This window comes from Petaurus breviceps, unplaced genomic scaffold (assembly GCF_028583685.1).
Source record: "Petaurus breviceps papuanus isolate PSGF00001 unplaced genomic scaffold, PetGlider_PUasm1.0 224, whole genome shotgun sequence".
NCBI lineage: Eukaryota > Metazoa > Chordata > Mammalia > Diprotodontia > Petauridae > Petaurus > Petaurus breviceps.
Window position 1 is genome coordinate 3,844,176 of NW_027185887.1, and position 13,460 is coordinate 3,857,635.

The 13,460-nt window shown below is 39.4% G+C and overlaps 1 protein-coding gene across 10 annotated transcripts in view; it reads right to left on the reverse strand.

Annotated features, from left to right (window-relative positions):
- Window positions 1-691: 691 nt before the first annotated feature.
- MBP (myelin basic protein) overlaps window positions 692-13,460 on the reverse strand; it is a 229,639-nt gene continuing 216,870 nt past the window's right edge. For 7 of the 10 annotated variants that reach the window (XR_011169609.1, XM_069094993.1, XM_069094987.1 and 4 more), the window contains 2 exons: window positions 9,318-9,443; window positions 692-2,543 (listed from right to left, as the gene is read on the reverse strand). Coding sequence is in view for 9 of the 10 variants with exons in the window: in XM_069094993.1 (XP_068951094.1) it covers window positions 2,499-2,543; window positions 9,318-9,443 (171 nt within the window). In the remaining variant the exon portion in view is untranslated. The remainder of the gene's footprint in view (window positions 2,544-9,317; window positions 9,444-13,460) is intronic. The other 3 variants (XM_069094992.1, XM_069094991.1, XM_069094990.1) reach the window with 1 other exon arrangement.

Genomic DNA, 13,460 nt, shown 5'->3' on the forward strand with positions numbered 1-13,460 from the left:
ATCGTAGTTATCTGTGTACTTGTTGTCTCCTACTCTTCCCTCTACCCCAAATAATAATCTCTCTGAAGGCAAGAGTCTAATTCATTTGTACAGCCCTTCCTACTCCTACCAGAAGGTCTCTTTGCATAGTAGGATCTCAGAAAATAAACCTTGATCAGAATTGGGTCCTCAAGTTAGCAAGCCTTTATATGAAGGCAAAGTTGTGTAAATATCTGTAGATTTAAAAATCAACCCTTTACATTTTCCTCTATAAGTGGCCAGATATAAAAGAGGAACCAATAGTTCCCATTTCTCACTTCCAAGGAACTAGGGTGACGAAAAGGAAATAAAAAAATAAATTTCAAAATAAATTTGTAAATACCAATGTACATAACAAATGAAAGTGCACCATCCCAAAAGTCATTTCCAAATGACCCTCATGAATGTTGGGACACTAATAATTTATAAATACTTTTATCGATGCTTTGAAAAATATGCCTGTGAGTCTCCTTTGCCCATAGTGGTACCCTTATTTCATTGTTATCTAAACTACCCTAATAATGAATATTATCCAAGGAGAATTCCTAAGGTTGTACAGGTCTTTGTTACTATGACAGGGGCTACAAAAGTCAGCTTAAGACCCATTGTCCTTGCCCTACAAGTACCCACATTTTGAAACTTAGATATAATGAAATGAGACATCTCATCCAAATAGCATTAAACATTTATTATTTTTATTTCAATCATTTTTATAAGCTTAAGATTTTTCCACTTTTGAGCACAGTGTAGACTTTTAAACTCAACTATATTGCAGAGTTTATTTTTTGGGTGAAGCTACAGAGAGAAAACACATCTACAGAGAGAAAATACATCCAGCAACCTAGCTCAAAGATGAAATTTTTTTTTTTGCTGAACAATTTGAAGGTTTTTTTCTCCTTAATTTTGTTCCTGTTTTTCCCTACCCTCTCTTCATGCATTGCTACATGTTAGCAGACATTGCACTACACATATGCTAAACATATAAAGGTGAACTGGAATTAAAAACAGTGCATTGGGGCATTAACTATTCTTGGTACTCATTAACATTAAATAAAGCTGTATGCCAACAATGGATGTTCTGTTGCTGGCTACAAAGGATATGCTAGAACCAAAATATTCGGATCAATACATTAGAGTTAGTGTTAAGAAACATTTGGCTTATTTAAGTTAGAAAACAGTGCAATTCAGAAGAGCTTTTTAAAAAAAAAAATTCACATATGGTTGGTGCCTTCCAGACCACATGTAGATAGGTCAGTATATTCATGATAGTTACACATCTATGTCTAATTCGTTATTTCTAGTTTATTTCTAGGAGGCAACTATAGTAGTTGGGTTTTCACAGTAGCTGGAGACTGGCTTATACACTGCCATTAAAAACTGGGGACTGGGTTCATGGTTTCAGAGCAGCTTACCAGTTTGACACTGCCAGGCCAACAAGAAAACTATCGATGCTACTGTGAGATGTGCAGAACTATCTGAAAATCTCCTAGCTAGCGAGCGGGCTTCCTTTAGGAAACTAGACTTCTTGGTTTTATTGCAGGAAACTAGACTTCTTGGTTTTATTGCAGGAAACTTAGCCTTTGGTTTTTTTATTACTGCTAAAGAAATACTATGATATCTTTGCCTTTGTGGAGCAGCAGTGACATCCAGTGGCCACGTGTACACTCAGAATTGTCCATTTTGCTGGGAAATTGCTGTTTCCTGTTTTGAGGCATTAGCCCAGCCCTAGTTTGACATCCTTTTCCTTTCTCTGCCACACTCTTGAATTCAATTTTTTTGGGTGTGATGAGCAAGTGCAATTCTGGAAGGATTTCCTTCCCTCTCTTTTCTCTATCACATTAAAACTGTTAACAGCTGCCCTGTCCCACATTTCACATACCTGGAGCTCCCAACATTTGTAAACCCTCTCTGTGACTGCCTTAATCCTGTTATGAAAAATAAAGTGTTTCTGAGGTGAGAGAATGGGGCATTAAAAGAAAAACAAAGTAAGCTTGGATCAACAGTCCATACCCACTCTGCACATGTGTTTTCCACAGTGGCATGTCTTCAATGGCAGTGCTCAGGAACAAAAGCTTTGGTTCTGCGGTGCCATTCTAAGGCACTGGGTCAGTGAGAAAGAATTCCAAAGACAGAGAGATTTGATGGAATGAGTTTGGTAAAATGAAGACCAATGTATATCCGGGTGTGGAAGGGGGCATTCTAAAGTGGAATGAATACTCGGAGGAATCTGTTACTTTATTTTAAAACATAAAAAAAGCACTTAAAACTACTTTGTGTTTCTTTTTCTTTTCCATTCAACTGTTGGCCAGAAATTGCCAGTAGGATGTTGTCTGACTCTACTTCCTGCACGCACAACTCAATAGACACATTAGGTGAGAAATTGCTTGTCTATCTAGGCAATTTATGCAAATATTATTAAAAATCTAAGGCAGTTATATTAAGAAGCCAAGTACATAATACTGTAAAGACAATGAGGAACTTCAGCGTCTAGCCATGGGCGATCCAGATCGACTATCTCTTCCTCCCTATGGGAAAGAAAATGTCAAAAATTAGACGAGAGCAGTTCTGGTCTATACACATCTATTAACAAAGCCACTTCATGAAGGCCTACAAATAGAGGCCCTTCTCATTGGCCAGCTGTGTGCTTTGTTTGTGTTTCAGATTTTGAGGGCAGCGACTGGGTCAGTTATCTTTGTATCTCACCCCAGTGGCTAGGGCAGTGTTTTGCAGATAGCTGTTGGATAATTAATTGGATGGATAGGTGGCTACTAACTACAGACTGGCCGCTAAAATTTATGGCACCAGTGTTTCAAGTCCATCAACCACTTAAGTGCCAAGGTGCTGGAAGAGACAGGATCACTGCAAGGAGTTTACACTCTAACAAATAAAACAAGCCACACAATGCAAAACAGAACGAGAGCATAAATGAGCGACAAAGAAAGTGCAATTATTCTGAGCAATTAAGAATAATTTTTAACTTAGGGGATGAGGGAAAGCTTCATGGAGTGGGGTATGACTTGAAGAATGGGACAGGCTTTCAACAAGCAGGGGGGAGGGAGAGAAGAGGATATGGTAATGCAGACATATGGAAAGACAAAAAGCACACAGGCTGTTTTGGAGAATCTTGACCCATTTGTTAGGTAGGAGCCAGAGTGGAAGGTCTTAATTACCTTCCTGACTAAAGAGGATGGCCTCTCTTCTTTGGCCACAGGGAGCCATTAAAAGGTTTTAAGTGGGGGAGCAAGGGATCAAAACCATGCTTAAAGCTTAATCAAGAAACGAGTGTGAAGGATGGTGCCTAGTTGAGAACCCTTTAATTTCAGTTCTCACTCAGGCTAATCCTTTGGCTCTTGCTGACTGAATTTTCGAGCCCTGCGGGCGAGTTTTCCCTTGGAATTAGATACTCCAACACAAACTACTAGGACTTAGATTTTCTTCTATTGGTGGCAGTCATAAATAAGTGATTTATTATTTTTTGAATAATTTGATGAAATTACCTCTAAGGTCTCCAGACCAATCTCAACCAAAGCAAGAGTTCAGTAGCCACAAGCACATGGACAATCATTCACAAAGTTAAGGATAGCCAAAAAAAAGTGAAATTTAAAAACCAAGTAACAATTGTCCTTAGGAAATATTTCTTTCTGATTTTTTCAACAGTTTGATGTTGTAGGACAGGCAAGTTATAGTGGGAAACATGTCAATGTGCCTTTGAGTTATGGCAAGTATAATCAATTCATTCTCTTGGTTTCCATTGAAATTTGGTTTGAGAAGAGGGTGCAAAACCAGATGCTAGTCCAGTTCTAGCCCAGTGGTATAAATGCTATCTGAGTATATGTCTTCTATAAGAAAAAGAAATATGCTTCATCTGTTTTCCAGAATTGTATGACACTTCTACCAATGAATCATCTTTTACTAATTTAGTTTAACACAGGAAGGAAAGAGTGCACTTTTTGTCAAGTTTGGGATGAAATACTTAAACGAATCTGAATTGTGATGTTCATTTTTTCCCCCACATGTTATTATGGTCCAGATGTACAAGTCCTTGACCTATTAAGTCCCTCTTGGGTTCTTTGAAAATTTCTTTTTGACTGTTGGTCACAGGAAAGCAAAATGTCACTCAGACATGAAGAAAATTAAAGAACTTTTAACAATTATTGGTCTGTTCTTATCCTATAATCTATAGTTATAAAAATGAGTAAAGTATCATTTTAAATTAGAAACAGGATTCACTAAAAATACCCTAGGAAAGAAACTAACAATCACAGAGAGGTTTTATTTCTGCCTAACTTCTGTGGGATAGTCTTGGGGGGGGGGGAGGAGTGAGAAGGGGAGGTATGTGAAGGTGTTGTTTTTTTCTTTCTGAAAACTCTACAAGTATGCATTGCTTTAAGAAATCTGTTAAAGTCTTATGGGACAAGGGACCGTGGAAAGGACCTTCCAAGGATATGGAATGTATTGATTCATTCAGTAATTTTTTTTCTGTGTCAGTAACCCCTTTTGTAGTCTAGTGAAGCCTTTAGATGTTTTAAAATGCATAAATTATATGGCAATCCAATTATGTTGAAACATAGTTATCTAAACATTTTAAGAAACAAGTTCATGGACTCTGTGTTAAGAACCCCTATACTAGAGGAATTACATTTCAAAAGGATCTAATAACTTCATGGTTTTGGGAAGTATTTTAGACTTTAGGCAATATTTGAATCTCTTTGGGAGAACACCAGAAAAAATAGCCATTCAAAGTTTTGAATACCTTCAGTGACAGGGAGTTATTCTCTAACAAAGCCCCCATTCCATCCATCACTGGACAGTCCTAGTTGTTAGAGGATTCTTTCATATGTTGGGCTAAAATGCGTTTCCCTCAAACTTCTGCCCTCTGAGACAAAAAAGAGCAAGGGTGTTCTACTTGGGTAGCCTTTTAATGACATTTGCTTTAGAGAATTCCTTTAATGGTGAATTGTACTGTTGAATTAAGAAAAAACAAAGCTACATAATTATTTATTGCAAAGAGTGAGGCTTAGCTGTGCTAAAAGCATGTTCCTGATGTTCTCTGAGGTACCATTGGACACCTTAGCTTAAAGCATATAACTTAAAGGAAAAAACAAATACCTTTAACTAGCACAGAGTTATCTCATTCTGTGGATTTTAACTGTATGTAGATTTCATTGTTCTATACTATGCTAGACTGAATTTTAAAGATTAATTCCTTTACTTCTTTTTTAGTATAGGGAAACATTAAAATTGAACCAGACCTTATTAGTTCCCTAAAATATTCCTTTCCAGCTGCAATTCTTGGCAGCCCAAACTGCTTCTGTTTAAAGATCAGCCTGAAAATGTAACTGGCAAAGTAATCTTTTCAGATGTTAGCCATATGCATAACCAGATTTCATCAGTCCTTTGGCCTATGGAGCCATTCCACTTCACTCTTACAGAAAGCAGGGAGGGTTGAGCAAATTAGGGAAAGGATGGGAGAGGAAGTTTGGATTTGAAATCATTAAATGAGAGAGCCAGGAAGAGGTCTCCTTAAAGAAAAGATGCCATCTTAGGATGTGGTAAAATGCTATGAGCACCTGGCAAGAAATTGTCTTGACATTTGAAACAAGCCTTCTGTAAGTGCTTTATGGGCTTCTCTTTACCCATTAATGTCTCAGAAATACCTTTCTGAAATAAATGGCTGCTAAATATGAAATATGAGGAAGCATGAGCTTAGCAAGCTGTACCCCTTACAAATAACTGGGCCTTGAATCTGTGAGAAAGTTGCCTTATTCTATATGCAAGCATGAGTCCTAATCTATTCAAAATAGAAATGAGAAACCTTCTTGCCTACATTTGGGACACAGTGTATTTTAGTTTAAAAGATTACAGAAATCTCCTTCCACATTCATTTTTCCTCGAAATGACTCTCTGAGCTGACAAAATACCAATTCCTTTCCCTTACCACCACCTTCTCATCCAGGGAGAAAAAAAAGGGGGAGAGAAAAAAAATATTAGAAAAGGTAGAGAAGATAATAAATACATTAAATTGCATTAAATGCCATTAAATCTCGGCCATCTCAATCTACTGTCTGCTAGCATTGTGAGTCCCAAGGTAAATGCCTATTAAACAAGAACAAGCCCCTCAGCCATCAATCCAAAGAAGTATGTCTATAATAAAAACCCTCTAATTTTTTTCCCTACTATTAAAACCTGCTTTAATTCTCTCTGTCTTAGATTGGTTTCCCTCTGTTCAATCTATGAAAAATGGATTTGCTAAGCAAATTAATAGTGTGAAAAAGATTTCAGTGAGAATGTTCCTTGCCCTTTCCCACACTTTCTTTTCGTTATTTGCATATAATATTAGTTGCAAATGACTCATCTGGAATCTTCAAAGCAGGGCTGCCTAGGTCTTTGCTCAGATTGCTTTGCAGTGGCTACTTCTGGTTATTTGTAATTATTTTCAAAGCCCTGAAACTAGAATTCTTTCAAAATATTCTCTATTTCACATTATTCTCTAATTCAGAACTGTCTTGTTCCATCAATCTCAGTGAAGTTTCAATATCTCTAAGCTTTGCTTTTTTTAGTACCAGTGATGAGCAATACTACAGTATATGCTACCCAATTTTCATTTTAGACATGACCATGGTGAGTTTCTGATTCCCTCTCTGAGGTCAGTTTTGTAAACAAAAAAGTCATTTGGATAATCATTTGCTAATGAGAGGCAGTAATGTTACTTAGTGGGTAAAAGGCCAGCCTTGGAGTCAGGAAGACAGACTTGAGCCCTGCTTCTTGACATATACTAGCAGCATGATCGTGAATAAGTCACTGAGCCTCTTAGAACCCTAGACAATTCTCTACAACAAAAAGTTACACATATATATGTATGTATGTGTTCATATATATGAGCATGTAAACATATATACATATGATGTGCAGATATACACAAACATTAATTTATGTATCATACAATGTGTATATATGTGCACATACCTGTATGTATATCATGCACACAAGCATATACTTACATACAGTGTGTATATTTATGCATGCATCTGTCCAGGTAGAACAGTGGATATAGCACTGGGTTTGGAGTCAGGAAGTCCTGAGTTCAAATTCTGCCTCAGACACTTACTAGCTATATGACTCTGGGACCCTAGGCAAATCACTTAACCTCACAGTCTCTGTAAAATGGGGATAAAATTAGTACTTAGCTCATAGGATTTTTGTGAAAATCAAATAAGATAACATATATAAAGTGCTTTGTAACCTTAAAGCACTATATAAACATTATAGTTACATTTGTCCCAGTATGGCTGTTAAACTTTTAAACTATAGCAAATCAAAGCCAAGGGAACATGATATCCCACTTTTCCAAATAAACACAAAAGTAGTTCTGGTTAAACATCCATGATTTGCTTTAACTCCATTTTTGTAATCCCATTTTAGCTATGGAAAACGTTCCCCTGGAATGTTTGTTTCTTATTCTAATGCAGAGTGACTAACTGAAAGGTTTTACCACTTGTGATTTTCCTTGACCAAAAAAAAAAAATGTAGCATAAGTGTAATGGACTTTGGTGTTTTTCTCCTTGTATCTATCTCCCTACTGATCACAGGACTGATGATTTGATACTAGAAGGGATTTTAGAGATCACCCAGTCCAATCCCCTCATTTTACAGATGAGGAAACTGAGGCACAGAGGGAATGAGTGACTTGGCTAAGGTCACACAGGTCATAAGTGGCCAGGACAGGATTTTACTCCAAAGCTAGTGTCACCAAAGCTATGCTGCCTATACTATACACTATATACACTATACTATGCTGCCTCTCATCCTAGACACCTTCTGCCTTGTTAGTGTTAGCATGAAGTTTGATTGTGACATTCCATTGGTGGAAATGCCTGAAGTTCCTCACATATAACTCTGATCTATAACCAAGTTACAGCCTCTCTACCTTTCCAGCCTTGCTCTACTCTGTTTCTCTTCTCACACTCTTAAGATGGAGGACAACTGAACTAAGGTGAGATGCTCACGCATCACATTTCAGTAGCTCAGGCCCCCCTCAATTAGGCAAGGCCTTCCATGCCTGAAGCACACTTCTTCCTCATAACTTTATGTTAAAGTATTTCTCTTCCTTCAAAGCAACCTTTGGCACAATCTTCCTCATGCCTCATAAAGGCTTCCCTTTCCCCACACTTTGAAGACCTTCGATATCTCTGAAGGCATCTTATCTGGATCTCTCCTTTGTCCTTATCAATGTTCCCATACAGCATTTATTCTGTGGCTCTCTTATACTTCCTCCCATTAAATTGTGAGTAAAGTACCCTGTTCAAGGTAAGCAAGTACTTAATGAGTATTTGCTGACATGGATTGAATTAACCCAATGGAATCATTTAATCCTGACTGTTCCAACATAAGCTAAGGCAGGGGAATGGGCTGGTTTTGTTTAAGAGTAACTGACAAAATGGTAGCTGTCCTTACATTGTAATGAAGAAGAAGTAGAATCATCCATTTAGGAAATGTATACTACCCAGAAAGAAAAAAAAAAGCAACTTTGTATAAAAGGAGAAATATAACAGAACAGAACAATAGGTCAATGGGAAAAGCTCCTCCCAAATAGGACTGAAAGTCACAGGTTATCTCCAAGGTCAGACCACAGTGCTTTCTGGGTCTGTTCTAACTACATCCTATGATTTTTTATATTCAAAAGTGGATGCAGTTACTTGCTCTTGAAATTAGCTAGAAAAATCCCCTGAAGTCTTTCTTAATTTTCCTAGCACAGTGAATTAAAATATCAGTGACCTTTGATTTTTCTATTCATGAGCAGAGAAAAATGAATGGGATTTTAGCCCACTGAGTGGAGGGAGACTTGTAGTCCTAGGGGCAGCTACCTCCAAAGCCACAGCTAAGGTGCTTAGGGATTTAAAAACAGGGCATGGGTGGTAAGGGCGCTTCTAGGAGCACTGGATCTGAAGGTGATAGAGACACTTTGCAAAGTTTTTCTTCAGGTCCTGGAATGCAAACGTATATGTTACTATCTAGGAAAGATTCATTCCGAGGTCCATTTTAGAGATGGCCTCCACTCTTCAGCTTATTGGCAAAGTCCCTTCAGCAGGGCCTCCAAGGGCCTACAGAGCTAGTGTACCTCCTGACAGATCCCACCTATTCCCTGACACTAGGGGAAATCTGACCCCCAGTACCTATGGGGATCATACAGCATCTTGAACATCCTAACAGGTCTGTGACTGATGTCCTGTGCAGACAGCCACGTCTCTGTTGTTCTGTGGGCCCTGCATTTCATGGACTGTAATAATTGTTTACTTTACCAGTTTAAAGATTTTGGAAAGAGTGCCCTGGCCATCTGGGTGTGCACCCTTGTATCCCTTGTGAGCTGATTTATAGTCTGAAGCCCTTCCTCCATATCCACACCCTGGCTTCTGCCCTTCGGCTCCCTGCAAAGAAAGACAAACAGGTGACTCAGGCTCCTTCCTAGGAGGGATGTGATGGCTTGGGTGCTGGGCCAGTAGCAACTATGGACAACGAAAGGGGATGAAAATTAGTTCAGTTGTGCATTCCCCAGAGGGAATGTAAATCAATCAGTAATCACAGGAAAACATGTTTTGTTATCACATTAAAACCTGTGAGAGGGGGAGATATGTGAATGTGATGTCAGGGTAGAACTTGTTAAAGGAAATCTGTTCAAATTAAAAAAAAAAGATTCCTGCAAAGAAGGTACTAGACAGAACAAAAGGTAAGGATCTCTGAAGAGAGAGAGGGGCACGCTTGAGGGATTTTGTTCCTGGTTATTTTAAGTAAATCTGTATTGTGTGGATTGGACTGCTTCTAATTGGGTCTTCAGAACACTTAAACTGGCAAAATAAATGTATGTGGAATCAATCAGTTAATTAATTCTGAACACTTAAATCATTTAACCTCTTTGAGCCTCAGTTTTTTTGTTTTTGTTTTTTGCTTTTTGGAGGGGGGAAGGTAGGGCAATTGGGGTTAAGTGACTTGCCCAAGGTCATATGGTTAGGTTTTTGGTGCGTGTGTGTGTGTGTCAAGGGTCTGAGGTCAGATTTGAACTCAGGTCCTACTGACTCCAGGGCAGGTGCTCTATTCACTGTGCCACTTACCTGCCCCTCAGTTTCTTTATCTGTAAAATGTAGGGTTAAACTAGATGACTTTGAAGGACCCTTCTTGCTCTAAATCTGTAACCCTATTAAGAAAAGGCTCCATACAAACAGAACAAGGGCTCATGTCTGTCTCTAAACCTTTCTTTGCTTTGTCTTATAGTCACTGAACTAGAATGATCTCTCAGGACCTCTGGGCACCTGAACCTCAGTGTCAAGCATATCTAGTGTGGGCAATGGGAAAACCAAGAGAGAAGTGCCAGTAGTATGGTAGGGGGCATGCAACCTTCCTTCTGGTACTTTGTGCAATGAGGAGGCTGTGGGTTTGAGTTTGGAAGCAGGAAGACCCCCCCCTCCCCCTGTACATTTTTACCTTTTTCACCTTGGGGATGGTGAGAATTCTTTCAGTGTTAATAAGTATAAATAAATGAATTCTGAGGTTTCATTACTTATATCCCTAAGAGTCATCTGTTTTCTTTTGAACTTTATCTTCAAATGGGGAGTGTTATTTTTTAAACTAAAGAGGTGAACAGGGAAAATATGATTGGGGTATCTAAAGATATACTGGCAAGACTGGGAAAGAAAGGTCATCTAACATGGGTAAAGGGGTACAAAGACGCTCAACTCTCACATGTAGCTAATTGGGGAAGATACCCTAGAATGCATACTGCAATCTCCTAAGTATTATCTCCTTTTAAGCTTTGCACATGCTTATTAGATTCATAGGGGAAGAGAGTCATCTTGCTGCTTTATAGAAGGGAAAGGAAGCCCGGAGAGGCTGACTGACTTATGAAACATCATACAGTTGTCAGCAAAGCCAGGAAAACCAGACCCCTCTTAGCACTGACCTTTCCAGCCTTGTCTATAATCTTTGCTTATCCTGAATGACTTTTCATTAAACCCTGTGCCCTGTTGCAGAACTTAGATCCCCTTCCAACCCTCCCCATCTCACCCTGCCCCCACACTATTTCTACAAGAAAAACAATACTCTCAGGATAAAAATGAAATAGAAACAAGGAACAGCTTTAAAATGCTGCACAATAGCTTGTGGCCAGGGCTGTCCTTGCCTCCCTGCACCTGCCACCAAAGAGCTCTCTCCATGCTGGTACACAGAGGGATGGATGATGGTTAAACGGAGCTAAGCAAAACAAATCAACAAAATAACTGAAAAGGATAGTGAGATGGCATTTTCAAGTTAGAATGATAAACTGCTTTGCATTTCCTGTTGCCTTCCTCTGAAGACAAAGTGCCTTTAAAACATTAGGTTCTTGAGCTATCAATCCAGATTAATAATTTGCTTGACTGTATTTCTCCTTTTAAATTCTCACTCGCTCTTCTGTTGGACAACCTAGAATTTATCAGGAAACATGTGGCACAAGTTGGAAAAATGAACCATGGGCCTTCAGAATCTCCCAACAAGGTGGCTGGCCATCCTGGAAACCTCTGAAAGAAACCAGGGTAGACTTTTGCTTGGGGAAAAGAAAACTGTTGACCAATATTACTTGGGCTGGAAATGGAGCAGACACAGAAAGGGAGATAAAAACTTTCAGGTTAGCTGGTGGGCTGGAGTTGTCTTCTCTCCCAGAGCCCAGTAAGATTAACCACCCCAAACCATTATAGAATGACCACCCCACACCCCAGCCTCCCACCTGCTGATGATTCATTTTGACCCCTTAAGTTTGAGGCTCCCAGCCCAGTTAAAATGTAAATACTTTAAGGTGTTATCAGTAGTTTGCATTCACAGACACAGAGTGACTAAAGGATCTGACAGCAGGTTTTAACAGGTGGGGAAAAATCAGGACAATGGCCTGAGTCTGGGAGAAAGTTCTGCATGAAGTTGAGGCTGAATCAGGTCTGCTTCAGGCTTACCTTTGGGGACCCCTGCTTAATGCTACTGGCCAAAGGAGGATCCCACAAGAGATGGAATACTGCATATCACATACAGTATTATGCAGAGATTTTAACAAACATTAAAATAATATGGTCGTTTCTTATATTATATTAAAATAATATGGTCTAGCAGCTATTGGACTGTAAGCTCCCCGAGGGCATGAGCCATACCTTACCCAAGCTTTGGGGCTCCTCCAGCAATAGCACAGTGAGAGCTAGTAGGCACTTAGTCATATTTGCTTGGTTATTGACTGAATGAATGAGAGGCCTGGGTGTTTCCACTCCACTTTGGGGATCCTCTAAAGCCCTGGCTTCTCCCCCTGCACTTTCCTGCTGCCTTCCTTTGGGTCACATTACAGTTTGTTAGCACCTCTGCCAAAAGGTAGCATGTAAATGAAAGGAAGTGAAATTCCTGGTCATTTAAAACTGATCCATTGTTTGTGGCTCTTAGAAAGGTCTGGAGAGGAAGGCAGTGGAAACTAAGGGTTAGAATTCTTTGTGAATGGTCCTTATCCGTGCCATCTTTGTCTCCTCTTACCACAGATAATGATGAGCAAGCTGTTTATGTACACTTTTTATACTTTTTATGTACATTTTTCTGAGTGTGTGATAGAGAAAAACATCTTGATGATATTTTCCTCCTATTACTCTCATGGCATTGGAGAGATGCACACAGTTCACTCTGAGGGATCAGGCACTTATTTGCTAATGACTTTTCTCCAAGATCTCCTTTAAACTAAACTCCAGAAACAAAGGCCTGGCTTTTAAAAATTGATATTATATGATTCTGACTCATGTAAACACTACTGTGTCTGAAGAATTCAAAATGAATATCACATTCTGGGCAAGGGAGAGGCAAATGGTGAGTGTGAGCAGGCCGCAACATACAATGAGTGAACTTGGAAAAACTATCATCAGAGAAACTTATGATGGAAAGAGAAGATGGGCTGGTAGCGTGGAGAGAGCAAGGGATGACAGGTGGATGGCCTAAGTGATCCACTAGTCCCCTAGCAATGTCAGAAGAAAGCAAAGGAAGGCCCCCAGCATGGTGGGTGGACCCCCTGTGGCAAACTTGTGAGTGGACATGGCCAAGATCACACAAGGTGGGCAGGTATGGATGGGTTGTGATCAGGAAGGTGGAGGGGATAGACAAATGGATGATATCACACATCCATTTGAGTACTTGAGAAGGTTTCGCTTATTTTTTCCAAAACACATCCCAGCTCTGCTGCTCTGTGTGACTTTGGGCAAGTCACTTGACCTCGAAGGCTCATTGATTTAGAATTGGAAGAGACTTAGAGATTGTCTTGTGCAAACCCTTCACTTTAAAGACGAGGAACCTGGGACCTAGAAACATGACTTATCCAAGGTCACTTAGGCAGTAAATGACAGCGCCAGGTTTCAAACCCAGGTCCTCTGATCCCAAATCCAGCATTCTTTCCATTTTAC